This window comes from Megalops cyprinoides, chromosome 6 (assembly GCF_013368585.1).
Source record: "Megalops cyprinoides isolate fMegCyp1 chromosome 6, fMegCyp1.pri, whole genome shotgun sequence".
Lineage (NCBI taxonomy): Eukaryota > Metazoa > Chordata > Actinopteri > Elopiformes > Megalopidae > Megalops > Megalops cyprinoides.
This window is the reverse complement of record NC_050588.1, coordinates 28351382-28369274: the sequence shown is the minus strand read 5'-3', so window position 1 is coordinate 28369274 and position 17893 is coordinate 28351382. Positions and strand designations below refer to the sequence as shown.

Below are 17893 nucleotides of genomic sequence, written 5' to 3'. Positions count from 1 at the left end.
CTGTGAAGTGTGTGTTTGCCTGTGTGGGTGGGAGGGCTTCAGTGCAGTGTATCCCAGGGAATTGTGAGTTGATAAAAACAAGTACAATTTATAAAGCTTTGGCTGTTGGGCAGTGTGGACATTGGGAAGCATAAAGACACATGCAGGGATATGAGGAGAGACCTGTGCATGAGATGGAGGGATAAATTTGAGTGTCATCTGCTTAGCAATGCTATGGAAACACAAGAAGGAGCATAGTGTTATGCTCACACTCACTGGACTGGGAGTATTATTAGCCTAGTCTGACACTGTTGCTCATTCAACTTGAATGGATACACTTCTGTTCTTTTGTGCTGGAGGTCACTCTAGATAAGAGCATCTGATAAATGGACATTATATAATGTAATGTAATGCTGATAGAAGCCCCAGAAAAGCTGGTTTAGAGGGGGAATGATGACATGTTAATGTCTGAAGATGTAGTGCTGAATGTTGCAGTGCATTTGTCGAGAGGGTGGGGGCAATAGTTTTGGATAGGAAGAGGAGAAGTGACATTAAGCAATATGTTAGGGCTGATAACAAATCAAGAGTTTTTTTTTCGGAGAGGAGGGATGGCTTCTGATGGCTTTGGAGAAACAACCATTAAAAGAGGGAGAAGTTTTGCCAGGTAGTAGATGTAGAGGTCAGGATGCACAGGGCTATAATTCAGAGGAGGTAGTGGGGTATACAATGCTTTGGAGAGGTCATGGATTTTTATGGTTGTAGGAGAGAGACCAGAGGTCAGTGGCAACAATATGACAGAAAGAGGACATAAGTGGATGGACAAGGAAGCAAGACCAGAGAACGGACTTCCGGGTAAGAGGTTTCACAGAGGCTAAGAGGATGGTGAGTTTCAGCAGTTCTGAAAATCCCCAGTGTTTGAGGAGAAAAAGTCTACAGTGAGACTACAGTATGGAGTCTGAGGAGTTGGGTTTAGAAGGGTGATCAAAAGGGGGTTAGGGTTAGGAGTAGGGTTAGGTGGACATTCTCATGTCTGTCCTTGTGAGTCAGAATAGGGGGTGATTATTCCCAATGAAAGTAATGAAAAGTTCGGAACTTAAATGTGGATGAGGTGAGTTTGTTAGATGTGATGATGCAAGATTATAATAATCAATATACATCTAGACTATTCCTGAATAATTGATTTAGTTAAGGCAATTCCTGAATAATTGATTTAGTTAGGGTAAACCACTCTCTGTGGGGAAGAAGTAGATTGTTTCAAAGCTCAGATTAACTTTATTGATATCCTGGGAGTTAGCAAAATCTCTTAATGAAATATGAAAAAACACTCTTGATTGCATGAAGGAAATGGGTAAATTGTAAAAGTTCTCAGGGGGAACATTGATGTGAAATATGTATCGAGTTAAAGGAGAAATTGAATCCCAGTCATTCTCAGTATACTGTGCACAAAAAATGTAAAAGAGAAGAAAATCAACATATCAGATACACAGATATATGCCTACATTTATGCACACAGAAGCCAGAATAGTTTATTTAGACAGGTATATCAAACTGAATATGCAAACTACTTATTATTATCTGAAACATTATTTCAGAATAATACAAAAGGACTCCTTAGTTTTGTCCACCTCACTCAATGTTGTTTCTGCTCCACTCTTGTTCTTTGTCTGTATCGCTTCGAGCCAAAACCATTTGAATGAGCTCCAAACAATCTGACCCAACAATTCATCCTTGCCCTTTATTTTATATGCTGTTTTTGAGCTCCCAGCTAACAAACATTTGTATTCATTAGCAAAATGGGTGAGCTTAACCTACATTTCCCTGTCATGCTTTATTACACATCAGAGGTTACTGAAGCACAATCACAAGCTCTCAGCTGCCCTATGTAGAGTGTATACTCAGATGCTCATATCATGTTCTCTATAGTTTCTGCTTTAAAAATGGACTTTAATTCTATGGGCACTGTAATTGGGAAAATGTTTTAACAGCCATGTTTGATTGTACTGAGTACAATTGAATTATTTATTATTGATTTTGGATGTCAAGTAAGAAATCAGTCTCCAAGGGGTCCAACTCAGAGGAACTTAAACAATTCAATTCAAAAATTGCTTCTTCCTCACACCAGCATGTTTGGATTATGCAGACTGTTGGTTTTATATGATAATAGACAAAAGATTATAGTCAGGGCAATGTGCAGAGTAACAGCTTATACTGCTTTAGGAGATTAAAAAAAAACAGATTTTTTTTTTTCATTTTGGTTTTGTGAAGATGCTTGTGAAGATGGTCTACATTGATTCCAAACATTCTGCATTGCATGAAGGTCAGAATCAGATACTTGAGCATTTTGGGTCTGATTACAATCAAAATGGAGCAAATCCTCTAAGTACCATTAGAGCCACAACACAAAGGAAAGAGATTAGCTTGTCCAAGACATTATTAGACCCTAACCAGCCAGCCCCATTTGGTATGACAGCTGTTACCCCCCAACATGCTCGCTATTGCCTTCCTCTCAACAGAAGGCTTGGGGGTGGGGCTTGGGACGAGGGTCATCTTTTATGGGCATCTTGTTGAAATTTCTGATTACTACCCCTGGTAACCACCGCTCAGCACTTGAGCTGTTGAAATTTTCTACCACTTCCAGCTGTCCTCAATCTATGAGAGTTCAGCTTTACCTCTGAGAATCACACTCAGCTCTTCCTGTTAAATTTTAGGTTGGCCACCACACATTAAATTTTATTATTACAACTTCAAGAGTAGGTCATGCTTTTCAGGTGTTGACAATGACAGTCCAGTTCATATGGCACTCCTGTATATATGAGCAAATCATGTGTATCTACATTACCTCTACTGCATGATGTGGATTGTTGTAAAAGAGAGTTAGATTTAAAAAAAAATACTGCCCAGTGAGAGTGCCGAAACAAAAGAAATGGAAAACATGGAATCATATGGAATTCATTGAGCAGTCTCCACATAGTGTAACCTGACATAAATGGTTTTTTTTCTGCATTAAAAAGCATTTCACCCATGATGTAAATGAACAATAGTGAGTCATCTGTCCAGCCATTTCCCCACAGATTTTTTCTTGGATCAGTCCCCCAGAAAATAAGTTTCAAATTATTTGGTGAGACGCATACACCAAGATACGTACAAATGCCAAAAGCACACTCATACCAGATTTATGACATTACATCATTCAGATTTATATTATCTTACATAGTATATTTTTATTTTAGTTTCAGGTCAACTCTTCTCTGTGTAGGCCCTTCCTTTATCTAAATATAGTGCATGACTACTGATTGAAAGACCATAATTATATGTGTTTGAGCTAATGTAAGTTCATCACTGTTTAACACGTTGGACACTGAAGAACACCAGATTTCATTTGGTGCTCTCCCATCTTCTTTGTTTTTCTTTGGGAAGAGGGCTTGTTATCAAAAGGTTGCAGATTTGATTGCAATGTATTTCACTTTGATATGTTTCAGTAAATATTCAGCTGTACATGTTGTTAATATGTAAAATATAAGATATGTAAGTATCGTGGCTCAGTCTCAGCGAGGGCAACCGCCAAAGTAATGTATTAACGTTAGTAAAATTATGCTTAGATATCACATTATTCCAAAAATCTTGATTTCTTTTTCATAAAAAATTACAGATGTTTTGAAATAGCAGTTTAACATTATGATGTAATATGTAAGCTCAATTCCTAATATGTAAGCTCAATTCCTCAAATTATGCAGCCCCCATAGAATGACATTCCTGCTAAAACCTGTCTATTTGTCTCCCTTATAGAGCAGTTCAGTGAATAGCACAAGAGACTGTGTTTCTCCAAAACCGAGCATCTGGGCTGGCAACCACAGCAAAGTATTCAGTGAAGAAAACATCATGACCTAATTAAATTTGTATGTACAAGGCTGAGTCACTAGACTAAATAACACACATTTTAGTTGAGTTAGCAATTACATCACTGCTGACAGGTTAGAACAGTTACATGCAGAATCAATACCTTGTAACTATTATCGCAGCTTTTCATCAACAGCTCAATGTACATGAAAACCTCAACAACAAACTGCTTCAGCCCTGACCAGATTATGATAGAACAGTTCTCAAAGCAAGACAAGAAAGTGATTATTTGAATGAGAAATGAATGTTACATTGATGATACTAGACTGTAACACGTACTTCTTATACCACGTCTTTTGCAGTTCTTGCACAGTACTACCATGACCTGAAATAAAAAATAATACCTTTGTAGTTCTACTGAATTTTTAGATTTTTTGTTGTTGTTCTAAACCAAGAGTCATTTTGTAAGTTTGGATATGCTTTAGATAACTGACTTGACTTGACTTATACACATGGGATAACCACACTGTACACTCAGACAGCCCAAGCTCCCTACATTAATTATAGCAACCTCCCATTAAACACTGTCTACAAAGCTCTGATTTAACATATTCATCATCCAGCAAACTGTATGAGCAGTTTATCAATTGTCTGATTTTACATTGGTCCTATTCAACATTCATGTCTGTAATGGTAACTTGTATTGATATTTGGTATATAACTGAAGAGGGCCTTATCATCTAAGGGTCTTAATCTTGCCTTCAAACCTAAAGATGAACTTCAGTGCTTTTATTACAATGAATTCAATGATCCATGTTATCAAACCTGCAAAGCATTACTTGTACAAAGCCTGTACAAAATGTACAAAAGGAGCTGACTTTGTACACTTTCACACTACAAAGTCAGCTTTCTCATCATCCATTTCCTGGGAATATTTGGGTGAACTGTGTGGGGGAAAGAAGAAAAAAAAGCGTTGGATTGGCCTTTGTTTTTAATGTTTATATTTCAAGGTATTGACTATAGCATACTTATTTTTATTAATAATTTTACCGTTGTCATGACAGTGCTGAATTTTTTTATTGTGTTTTTCATCTCCTTATCATGGTTCAGATACATTGATAAAATCCTGGTTGTGGACAGTTGCTAAATGCAAACTCAGAACAATTAAAAAAAGCCAGCCTGATATTGATCTTAAAAATCTCTTTGTTGTTTGAAATACAAACACACAACAATCCATGAACATAAACAATGCCAAAACAAATTTAATCATATTTGGTCATATACAATTTGGCACTGCGCTGAAGAAAATGAAATTAACATGGGTTTTCATATTTGCAGAGGAAGCAATGTGACCAAGTAGAGAACAACAAAGAATTTTCTTATCATGAATGATCAAGCCACATACATCATAAGATTGCAATAAACAAGTGATACCACTGGAGATCTGCAACTTTATTTCATTCCAACGTCTATGCTGTATGCAATTCGTTTGAAATTAAGTCACCATAACCTGGGGCAAATGGATTGATTGTGGTTAAATGATGAAATTAAATGTGTTCAGGAGTAGCAATGAACAATACTCAAACCATGGTCAGATTTATAAGACCACTGCATGGAGACAGAGGTCATGAGGAATACTTCCACTGCCAGACCAGAAAATACTGACAAAATTTCATTTGCACTTATCAATCAACATTTAACCATTCATCTTTTCAAAGGGAGGGAGATGTTTGAGTGAAAAAGGACCAAGATGGATCAAACTTGACAGATCACATAATGAAAGGCCTGATACATCAAAATACATACTCTCTACTACCATTATTATTTGACACATCAAATACAATTATTGATTTGATGTATAAAATCATGATTTATCGAACACATAAAGATACAGACCATACATTATCAAAATTTATCATTTTACATCATTTTTGACAAAATGTGCAGTAACTCTGAAAACCAGAAAGCCGTAGTAATAAAATAATGCAAACCTATTTTGTCAACTTGGACAGACCAATAGATATAAAAGAACACACTTTTCTCTCAAATCCAACTTCATGTCACTTGACCATTCTCACTGAAATCCCCAATCCCCCATTGGCAAATGGAGACACTGTACTTGAGGAGGACTTCAAACCACTGCAACCATTACAGTGTGAAGAATATTTGATTATTCATCAAACTAACTGTATTCCAGTGAGTCCTGAAAAAACCATGTTAAATAGAATATTATTTATTACACACTAATTATGCTTGTGCAAGATTAAGGGAAGTTAACTCATCATCTCTTTCAGTGTTCTGTTACTTGATTTCTTTAATGAACAAAGCCAAGACCTGAATCTCAGAACAAATGTTCAGCTTACCCTTTGATAGTTTCAGTACACAGCCTCTCTGCTGGAATAAACACCATTTGATATCTCAGTATGACAGCTTGTTGGCTATCAATATTACAAATGTTGTTATTATAACACGAATAATGATATATTGGCAAAGTGGAAGTGCCAGTTTTAAGTGATTCTGTTTTAAAGTCTGTTTCTCATACACTAATTCACACTCAACCCAAAATTCCAAGCTTTTAAAAGGTTTCATATTCTCGGTGATCGTACTATCTGCTGTGTAATTTCAAATTTGTCAACATAAGTTTTAATTATCATCTTTTAGCCACACAACAAACCAATTCTGAAGCTCTTTTGTAGAGATTCAATGACTAATTGTATATCTTTAGCTGCAGTGTGCAAAACTGTCATCTGCATACAAACCCACATTTGTATTTTTGCATACAGTGGGAATAATGTCAACAAAGATGGACAAAGGTTGCAAGGTTTAACCCTGCGGTAAATGCCTTTACCAAAGTCTTGACTGATGTCCTATTACAACAAATTACCACTTTAGAAAGTCATTCTGAGTCCCAAGTGCTTTGTGAAAAGCCTGTTTTTCTGTTTATGTAAGAGAATTGTGATCAGACATCAAAATCTTTGATGGGGTCAGTGAAAACAGCACCTGCGATTTTGTAATTTTGCTGCTGCGAGAACTAGGTCATTTACCATCTTCAGAAGGGCTGAGGTACAGTGACCCTGAATAAAATCAAGACAAGGGGATAACACATCGTAAGAACTTAAGTAGTGAAACATCTATTTGTATAACAGTCGTTAAAATACATTTCAGACAATGCATAGGACATTGATTGGTCCACACTTGTTTGTTTCTAAGGTACTTCTACCTTTATTAACGTTAATGGCAGTAATTCTGGCGCACTTTCATATTGAGGCTAGTACACCACTAGACAAAGACCTGCTGAAAAGATCAGCTATAGGATACATTAATAAACATGCAGAGCATTCAAAAAAATTTAGACCGAGCATCTGTGCTCACTTGTTAATTTGTGTAAAACCGACAGAGCCTCAGACCGTATCACTTCTCCTAGGTTAAAAAGATGTAGCGCTGCTTTATGCGCAAATTAATGAAATAGCGACTGATTGGTTTGCCAAACATTGACAGAAAGTGATCAGACTTTCACGTCAATAGTGCTCAACAGGGAATAACGGGGAAAGTAGCATAATTACGAAACACTGCAAAATAGACAATCTAGCCAGGGTATATCTCGATCATAGGTACACAAAAACAAATATCATTAAGTAATTTAAGAACATAATCTTTAATCATGGAAGCTCCACGTACATTGTAAAAGATGCATATGTATAAATGAAATAAAATCTGCACACTAAAAATATAACGTAGATACAAAATCCATTGTGTGGTTGTGGTCATTTGCACATGCTTCCGCCTAAGGTATTGACCACTTGCAAAGTCAACCCGCAATAATATGCTCAATGCAAAAGTTTCCAGAAAAATGCAAATCTAGCACCAGATTCCCCCAGCCACAATCCTGACCTTAACCGTTACATGACAAGCAGCGAAAACATCGCAGAACCTTACTGACGGCCAACTTGTACCTACACCCCAAAACTGAACGCTTCGCTACAGGCTTCCATCTTGGCTCTGCTGTCACTTTCACATCACTTCGAGCGGATCAGTAATGACCGCGGTCTTGAGCGAGTCACCGCGCAACAGTCCCTCCATCTCCCCGCACCAACTCTTTCGTTAAAGTAACAGGAACAGCTCAGCTTCCCCCGCGCGCAATTGGCTTAACGGTCAAACAGTGCGTCTTTTGATTGGACGAGAATCTGTCAATGTCAACCGAAGCTCCCGCCTCTCCAATACGCTGTGGACATGTCTCGTGCGCGAGCGCAGCGGCGCAGCCCGGTTTAGAGTGCATTTCATTTCCAGTATGGCGGCCGTTACTTGCGGAGGAGGACAAGTTGTTCGAATTTGTCCTCAGTCTTACCGGGGTGGGCAGTAGCGTATCGCCGGTCGACTCGATAGCGATTCGGCTGAATCTCTCAGCGTCAAGACAGCCCATGGCTTAAGGCAATTTCGGTCGCAGAACATTTAGGAAGAGGCGGTGCGTGTGGCTACAAGCAAGAGTGTCTCGGTTTTCCGTATCTGCTTTGCTAAAAAAGGAGGGGATTTGTTTTGATTTTCAGGTCAGAAAGTTCACGGCAGTTCTGCCAGACTGCAACTACGTTCACTGCCTCCGTGAGCGAGAGACAGAAGGATTTAAAACTGAACTTGTGAATAGGCCCAACGGGGCTGACATAGTTTTCTTCATACTTATGGGATTTATTCTGACATGCAGTACGAGTTGGCTAGAACTTATGGGTCCTCTTGCAAATAATTGTGTTCATAGAGGAAAATGGTATATTTTTGCTGAGGACGAATGTGCTGAAACCGACTAGCTACCTAGCGGGGTAGCTAGCTAGCTTGGCTAGCTTCGGCGTGGGGAGTGGTAGCTAGCTTTGCGGTTTTGCTCTTACGGGAGATAGCTAACAAACGTTTTTAAATTATATCGGTAGTCTAGATAACTACCTGGTGATCGTGGAGCTTTGGTGTCTGGGCGATTTGATGAAATTGATTGCGAAGGCAGAATATATGGCTAGCTAAATGTATGTAATTGGTGGTGAGTGTCTCCGCAAGGTAGCTAGCTAGCTAACTACAGCAAGAGTAAGCAGGGCCAAGTGAGGAGCTAGACAGAGCTAGCTCAATGGGGGGATGCGGTCATCAGTCCTACACAGGTAGCTGTAGCTAGCTAACTAAAATAGTTCATTTTCACGGAATTTTAGCGAGCCAATTAAGTAAGTTAGCCGGTGTATGGAATCGAAACGCATTAAACCAGCACTACTTTAAATTTCCCTAATCGTCTTGATAGCTACAGACAGTTCAGAGTAGCTAGCTAAGTCCCTTATGCTAGCCCTCTACTAGGTGAATAGCTTAGTTATCTATCTACCTGTGCGGTAAGCAGTAGCAAGATAGTAAACTACATTTTTATGGAAGAGTTTATTCTTGACCACAGCTGCTCTTTTGCGTGACAATATGGAGACCTCCCTGGACAGATTTTTGACCTGCACATGGAGTATTTGACGTTTGTTGGACGTTATGTAGCTAGCTAGTATAGGGATTGTTTGTGTCAATGTTTGTTTTTTGTAACGTTAGTCTGTTTTTTTCCGAAGGGGCTGGGATATAATTATCAAAAGGCATAGTTAGCTATCTAGCTGCCACAACTAATTAGTTGAAAAAAGGAAAGTGGAAAGTTTGCCAGTCTGGATCAAGAAACCTTGTCTTTCGTCTCTGGTTGGAGTAACGCTCCCAAGCTTTCATCAATGCCTTCAGCGCTGGCCGTTTTTACCTGCCGCCCGAATTCACACCCCTTTCAGGAACGCCATGTCTACCTGGACGAGCCAGTCAAGATCGGGCGCTCTGTGGCTCGCTGCCGCCCAGCCCAGAACAACGCAACGTTCGACTGCAAGGTGTTGTCAAGGAATCATGCTCTCGTCTGGTTCGATCACAAGACGGGCAAGGTAGGTGCTCAGCTAAATCTTGGCCAGATAGGCACGCAGAACTGGTCGAACTGGCTGGCGTGTGTGCGTGTGCGACATGTAAGATTGAATGTTTGCTCATCATGAAACCTGTAGCTACGTTTTCCTATGTTACATCGAGGCGTTTTTTAGTAGCTTGCTGGCAAGGAGACCGTAGAGCGTCATCTTCACGTTCAGGGCAAGCTGGCGAGCCAGTTCACTGCCAGCCTAATGACGTTTGCTCTGGCTTGCTAGCAGTCTTTCGATGAGAATCATGAAATTATGTTTAATGTATCCATGAAGATGTCTCGCTAGGTGACAAATACGTTAATCGCTGAGCGACTTGGTGAAAATATATCCTGCAGCATAACAACGAGGACCTGCGGGTTATTCACATTTGGTATGCATTTATTTCTTTTAAGCCGTGTAGACATTGTTTTCAGTGCAGATAATCGGTCTGACAGCATGAATTACCCATACTTGCAATTGGTGGAAAACCGATGGCCTATGAAGTAAAACGCCCTATTAAACTGAAACAAGGATCGTGTTAGTAGGGAAACGCATTTCTGTCGTATACAGTGTTAACCCTTGTGCTCCACCTTTCTCCTTACATAAATGTAGTGTTATGAAAGTACATGCCTTGCCCGCAGCCGTTTCTGCGCCTGTCTTGTCGACGGTGTTCTGCATGACCCGAGGGTCACTAGGAAAGACCAGGAAATCTTTGTGATGTATCCTTAATTGCTTTAAGCGCAGCTGGCATGAGATCTGTTTATAGGCCTGGTCAAATAATAAGCTGCCCCCCGCCCTCTTTTCCAAGAGCTGGCTCTTGGGGCCCCACGCACATTGCATAGTCCCTGTGAGGACCTCATGTACCCACTTGTCAATTATTTATATCTACTTTGCACATCGCATACAGGCGCATGGCACGTGCATAACACGGAAATAGAATTAGTGGTTTTCATGATAAGGTTTTTTTTTTTATTAGTAGTAAATGAGACAAAGGGTAGGATTGTCTTCATAATGCTCGCTGTTTTTTTCCACCAGCTTGTCAAATACGCCGAACTGTTAATATGCCGATTCTTTGAAAAGGGCTGGCTGATGTTTAGTAGCATAGCCCGTGTTCCGTGTCGCTCACCCAAGCCACACCGATGTTCGATTAACCACATGTTGTGGTGTTTGGCCTTGAAGCCAGAGTGACTGTGTAAGTAATAAATTCATTAATTTAGGTTTTTCCTCAGAACAACTTAGTGCCATGATTAGTGAGACACAGACATAGCTTGGCAGTTGTTGGAGGGCATTTTCTGCTGTTTTACCAGTCTGAACAGTTTGTAGAAAGGCAGTAATACTGTGAACATGCTGTGGGAGATGAAGTCATTTAGCAGGTGTAGTTGGACATTAGTAATAACAGCAGTGGTCTGGAAGCGTTTCTCCTTGAAGTTGTTTCCTGGAATGGTACTTTTCTGCATTTGATGCACTGTTCAGTGTCTCAGTGAAGATGTTGATTTTGATTTGTCATCTCATGTGATCTTCTACTCTTCTCACATCCTGTCTCCATAAAGGCACATGGTGCAGGCTGAATGACATCTGGGAAGTTGTAATTGATGGTGTAGTGTAGCGCAAGGGTGTTTGTGTTTTCTGCCTATACTGAATACCTCTCCTCCTTTGACCGTCTTCAGTTTGAACAGATAGCCCTCCCCTCTTTTTCAGTGTGTAACTTCATATTAACACCTCTGCAGGTTTAGTGTGACTGGTGTGCGAAATAAAGGATTTGCATAGTGGTAATCGACTGGGTGACGCACAAAAACCTCATATCTGCCTTTTCCATTTGTTGACCAGTTAACGAAGTTGGTGAAAGGGAAAAGCCAGGCAGCCTACATTGACTGGCATCTTGCAGACATTAAGCTTATTCTTGGTTCACACTGTTGAGCTGACCTGAGATGAGTCACGCTTTTTTGAGTTTTTCCCCCTTTACCAATTCCCCCCCAAATTTAGGGTTGTCCTGGATGACAGTGATAGCAACTGGCCAGACCTCATTTTGCGATGAATAGTTCAAGTGGGCATTTTTACCCACTTGGTACAATTGTGAAGTTTTGTGTGGGGGGTGATATGGTTTTGGGGTTCCTGCATTACTGCTAAATTTTCATTGCTTTTGCTGCACCTTAATCCCCAGGAAGTTCTTTACATGGATCCAGTCTTAGTTGTCCCTAAGGTTCTCTGGACATGTGCCATGTTCCAGAATCTTTGCCCAGTTTTGTTATCTTAAGTTTATCATCTTATTTTCAGTTGATTTGTAATTTAGTGTTGATAGAGATGCTCTTTCAATACATACATTTCTATAAAGTGGGTTGAGATGGTGCATGTGGCGGAATTCCAAAATCATAAATTTACAGATAAATTAGGAAGTACTTGGATGGAATATAGTCTTTTCCTCTTTTTTTAATACCCGTTTCTGGTTCACCTGTAAGCATTTCAGCTCTTATATAAAACTGTGTTGCATTTTTTTTTATTTTTGAGCATATAAGTACGAAGACAGCGAGTACCAGTCTATTTACAAAATACCAGTGTGTCAGGGGTAAATAGCCTGTATTTGACACGTGACCTCATTACCCTTTGCTAAACACCTCTCTTGCTCTGTGTTCTCAGTCTGAGAATCAGGGGTTCTTTTTTTGGCACTTTTCAGAGAGGATTTCCAAGTAGTGACCCAGCAGGATGGTGTTGTAGCTGGCATGCTAGCAGCCACACAGTGGTTTTGAACTCACCGTGGAGCCTTCAGTGGCCCCTCCCTGCTGCACTGCACTGTGATCACCCTGTGGATTACAGAACCCTTCTTACAGGAATAATTGTGCAGTCAGTGGTTAATATTAAGAATGCGAATGGAGCTAAGTAGCAGGTAATGGTAAGCATGTAAGTAATGGTTTTAAAGGAACTCTGTAACCCCTTTCCACATGGATACCCCTTAAATTTCTCTTCAACTTTTTAACTTTTACAATTAAATACTATGGCAGACTCAGTTTGTTTAAAGGATAAGTTTCCTCTCTAACTTTGTGTTTCTGGCAACAGCACAAATTTTAAAATGTCACAGCATTGCAGACCACAAGAAATCCAGAAATGATCGATATCACTCAAAAATGTCTTTACTCTGTTGGCTGTCTTTGAGGCTCTAGTTTGGGTCTCCCCCTCTGTCTGCCATGTTCCATACATACTCCCCAGAAAAGGTATTTTCATGCACATGTACTCTCATGGGAGGGAAGGGACGGACCCCCTCACAGGGTAGGGACATGATATAAATGTGTATTTCTCATTAAACCATTGAGTGGTACCACTCACCAGTGTTACTAGAAATTAATGGTTAACCGAATGTCATGATATTCAATAGCACACCCATGGCAAATGATATAAATGTATTTTAAAATTGGACAGAAGTATTGCAACCATTCCCACAGTCTAAGCGAGTGACTTTGATTTCAGATCCTTTCTGAAAGATGTAATATTCCATGAAGCTTGTTTTAGTTAATCTAAATGCTCAGATGTGGCATTGGCAAATTATTGGTGTTAAAGGCTAGGAAAAAATAGTTGAATTGCTGGCACTGAAGTGTTCATTTGCATTTGGTGTTAAATTCCAAGCACAATTCTAACAGTGCAGATTGTTTTTCATCATTCTCTCCTCCCTCTTTCCTGGGATACTTTGTATAGTTTTTTCTTTCTGGATGAAATTTTACACATGACGATGACATGGGTCAGATTTTGAGTTATTCTGAAGTGCAGTTTGAGCTGCCAACCAAAGGGCATCGATAAAATGAATTTCCTTAATTCATAATACTGGTTATTTGCTTACACATATCCCAATGCCTTCACTTTCAGGCATTGGAGAAAGGTGAGGGAAATCTACATTGTGTTTGGGGGCTTTGTACATCCCAAAGTTCTCAAAGCTGACCAAAATGAGCACCTTAACAAGATGTCTCTCCCTCATCAGTCCATTCAGCAGCAGAAAGCTGGTTTTGGCCCCTGTTGCCGTCTCTTGTTAAGGCTTTGGGAGAATTAGGACACTGACGTGCCAGCAGTTTTAATTCCCTGGCTTTGTTTTCACCAGTAGGTAGTGCATTTTTTGAATGCCAGAAGCAAGGGGCCACTTTTATGATCTCCAGGAGCAGACTTGCACGATACGTTCTGGTGTTTCTTTAAGGTACCTTTTCAATTAGCACTTTAGTGTCCGTAAGTCTTGCAAATTGTTTTTTGTTTTTTCTGCAGAGGTTCACTTAAGGCTATGGAAATTATGATCAAGATTGATGGAAGGTCTGACTAGAAAGCAGTTACATCGAGCTGTGCCAGGTTTGATTATAGCCACTTCAGCCCAGCCTTTAACTGTGTATAGGCAGCAAACCTGATTGATGCACTGATGGTAAGTCGCTTTGGTTTAAAAGTGTCTGTGAAATACTAAATTGTAAATTGTAACTATAGTTAGTCATTTTTCAAGACGAGCTGTCTGTCAAAACCTTTGGGCATGATTCAGAATGGTATCTCAGAAAATCATGTTTTAATGGTATTCCACAACTAGTGGAATGTGACTTCACCCTCGTCATACCTGCTGTGTTTGTAGGCAAGGCTTGCCAGGCCACACTACCCCGGACGCTCTCTCTGTGCATCTGGTGGCAGACAGCACACATCCGTGGAATTAGAGGACAGGATAAACAAACAAACCCAAATCCCTTCAAATTGGGAAGTGCTGTGACCCTGAGGGGACTTTGTTCGGCGCTGACCTCCGAAGACTTGGCCCTGCTGGCACGGCCGTCGAGCGGGTCCTGCTGCCAAGACTGAGTCACCCAAACTGGGCCAGCCGGAGCTCGCCAAGCCGAGAGCGCCGGTGTGGGACCGCTGCAACCTGAGCGGCCGCCCGGCTGCCTGTGTGTGGCTGCGTGCTCTGGAAGGCATAACTCAGACCGCCGATTGTAAATACAGCCGACAGTCTGAGGTCAGCATATGGCAGGCCTGTCCGAAGGGGGAATGCTCAAGGTGTTCATCCGTCACAGAACTTTGAGCTATCTGAGCCTCGCCGCTGTGCTGGAGAGTTAGTTAAAGCGCTGGCTTTTCACACGTTCCATGAATTCAAATCCTTGAATACTCTTGCAGACGCACAGTCTGCTCTCTTAACCATATGAATTCGGCATCTGCGGCTCCAGCTGAAGATGGATGACGTTATGCTGGGGGGGGGGGGGGGGGACTGCTTCAAACACGCAGCTGTGCCAGTGACACGATATGGCAGGGGTCTTTATGGTGCCGGGGCTATATGCCTTTCCCGCATGTATTCATAATTCATCCCGCTGGCTTTTTTTAACGTGGCTTCTGAGGCAACGCGCTCGTCCCAAGTGTGCGTGAGCAGTGTTTAAGTTTGCACTGACCTAGAATTTCAGTTTCAACCATTTAGGAGAGAGACGGGACTTACTGTCGCTTCAGCAACAAACACACGTGTTCTGAATGGAAAAAGTGAAATAGATTTGCTGTGCAGGTGTTTGTGGCCTGCACAGAATTGCATTAAATTACTCGCATTTCCTGTGACATCGGTTGTGTATAGGCAGCAAGGCTTGCTGTTGGATAGAAAAGGTACGGGGTCTGTATGTGGGAGGTCAATATGTCCTCAGTGTGGCTCTCTCACCGCTGCACTTGTGATGTAATGGACAAGTAAATCCCATTGCCCAGACAGGCCTGCCTGCACTGCAACATGCTAGAGCACAGGAATGAATCATTAATTACAGCTTCCCTGTTGCCTTGACGCTACATTATGCCGTATGATTCCTGACTCTTAAGTGAATTTTGGTGATCCATGTTTAATGCAGTAAACTCTCGTTCCGTGTGTGTAATCCAGATTGCATTCAATAGTAATAAAAAAAAAAAAACCCTGTGATGATTTTACTGCAATGCAGGGAACATCCTGTGTCTCTGTGGGTTAGATGTTGACATTAATTCCCTCCCCCCTCCTCCTTGAGAGGCCTGTTTTCAGAGTAATGTGTGGGATCTGGCTCAGTGTTGTGGGAGAATTTGCAGGATTTTGGTGGAAATCAAGCAGTTGAATACCCTACACCCCTGACGTGTAGGCTGTCACCTCTCTTTTCTGAGGAGGTTAACGTGTTGTGGAGGTAATCGAGTGTAGAAGTAGTAGGCGCCTAAAAGCTGAAGGGGGTTTGGCCACCTGCTTTTCTGACTTCTAAAGCAGATAAGGCTTTTGATTCACTGAAAATTCTGCAAATCCTTGCTGCTGGGAACACTAACCTTAACACTGATCCCTCGGGAAAAGTCATGCCATTTCACGCTTTTTGCTCACTTGTGTTTTAAGAGTGATCTGCTACTGTTTTATGTTTTTGTTCATTCATATTTTTAATTCTCATATGTGCTTTGAATAAGCTTGAAATTAAATGCAGGTGATGCATGACTTGTCGACGTTCAAACACAGTTGATACTTTGTATAGCCTGCACATTTTCTGTACATTTTTTTTTTAAGTCATCACTACTGACACTGTCAGTAATACATTTCCCCTAATTCCAAAGCTGGTCACGGCATCTGTAAAATCTGAAACGTGGAGCCAAGAGGTAGCCAATATTGCAAGGTTGCTAATTCTGAGCAAATTACAATATTACCCAGCATGCATACTGGGTGTTAGTTGGGTATGTTTGGTGTAATATGTGAAAAAACTCATAATTTCTCGCAGATGTTTTCAGATGAGTGTGATTTTTCTGTCAGGGGTTGGTACCTGTAATTGATCCAACATTTCCAGAACTCTGTAATTTGGCATTCACTCTGCTGGTGACCCACTCTTACTGATCATCTGGCTGAATCAGACACTTTGGGTTTGACTCATTATATCATTTTAAGGGCGCAGCTACAGTATGGAAGGAAATGCTGTATGAGCTCAGCTCACACCCCCCCAATCCTCTTCACTCCACCAAGGAAACTCCTTTGAGTGATGTGCCTTGCCTTTATGATTTATATAATAATTGGAAAATGTTGGTCGGCAGTCATAAACCTGTCTCAGAAATACCAGGATTTATTTACTGTCTAGGAATTTTATTAAAATTGAGGTTTACACACATCACGCGTGTGATTTGGAATGCAGGAGTCAGCTATTGATTTTTGGGGGTGGGGTCAATCGTCTCTCTAGTGCCCAGACGTCCACTCTGTCCTGACCATGCCTTCGAGCAGACAGCAGGTAGGGGGTGGGGATGTAGTCATGTACCCCCAGCCTGTCCTTCCCCAGTGCACCCCTTACCCCCTTATGTTAGGGCAGATGGGGCGCTTGAAACCAGCACCCCCCAAACAACCGCCCTTGACTGCTGTAAATTTTCCAGCAAAGTGAGAGTTCTGATGTCAAGGCTGAAAATAGTTGGCTGGAATTCACGCCCCCTCACCATGGGCAGCGATTATCAACTGCTCTGAAGGGGGACAACTGGCTAGCAGCTGACTGCAGCAGCTCTGGAGGTGAAGCACATCCTGGCCACTGTGTGTACACACACACACACACACACACACACACACACACACACACACACACACACACACACACACACACTGCACTGCACACACCATACACACACACACACACACACACACACACACTGCACTGCACACACCATACACATGCTGCACACACCACAGGCAGGATACACACCACACTGTGCACACCATACACATAGCCTTCCTCCAGGGCTGTGCAGGGATAGCTGTGTCACCAGCAGCCATGGAGTAAATAAGATGCACAGGAGAGGCTGTGACAGTCACACCGTATAAAACAAAGCTTTAAAAAAACTGAAAGAATGTGCCATTCTGTTGGTTAAATCACTCCCTCGCATGTTGTCTTTAATCTCTGAAGCCTTGACATTGTTATGAAAGGTAATAGCATTGTTAGCATCTCTTCGTCAGGCCACGTATGCCTGGAGGCAGAGGTTTAGCTGTAGCCCTTTCCTTCCATCTCAGAGCTGCAGTGATCCCTTCTCTTCTCCGGGCCTGTGTGTGATTGTGATTAAGCAGTCTGACACTGCTGGTAAAATGACTCCCCGCCGGGCCTCGGTCAGTCTGATGAACACTGTAGAGGGGCCCGCGGGAACCTGCTCCCTGTCACCGGATCAATGGCAGCCTGGACACTTCAGACGCTCTGAGGCTGTTGAATAAGGATGAG

General features: G+C 41.4%; 1 protein-coding gene across 8 annotated transcripts in view; it reads left to right on the top strand.

Annotated features, from left to right (window-relative positions):
- The first annotated feature begins 8092 nt into the window (after positions 1-8092).
- Positions 8093-17893, top strand: part of slmapa (sarcolemma associated protein a) — a 59684-nt gene continuing 49883 nt past the window's right edge. For all 8 annotated transcript variants that reach the window (XM_036532289.1, XM_036532293.1, XM_036532288.1 and 5 more), the window contains exon 1: positions 8093-9731. In XM_036532289.1, coding sequence (XP_036388182.1) covers positions 9534-9731 — 198 coding nt within the window. In that variant the 5' untranslated portion in view covers positions 8093-9533. The remainder of the gene's footprint in view (positions 9732-17893) is intronic.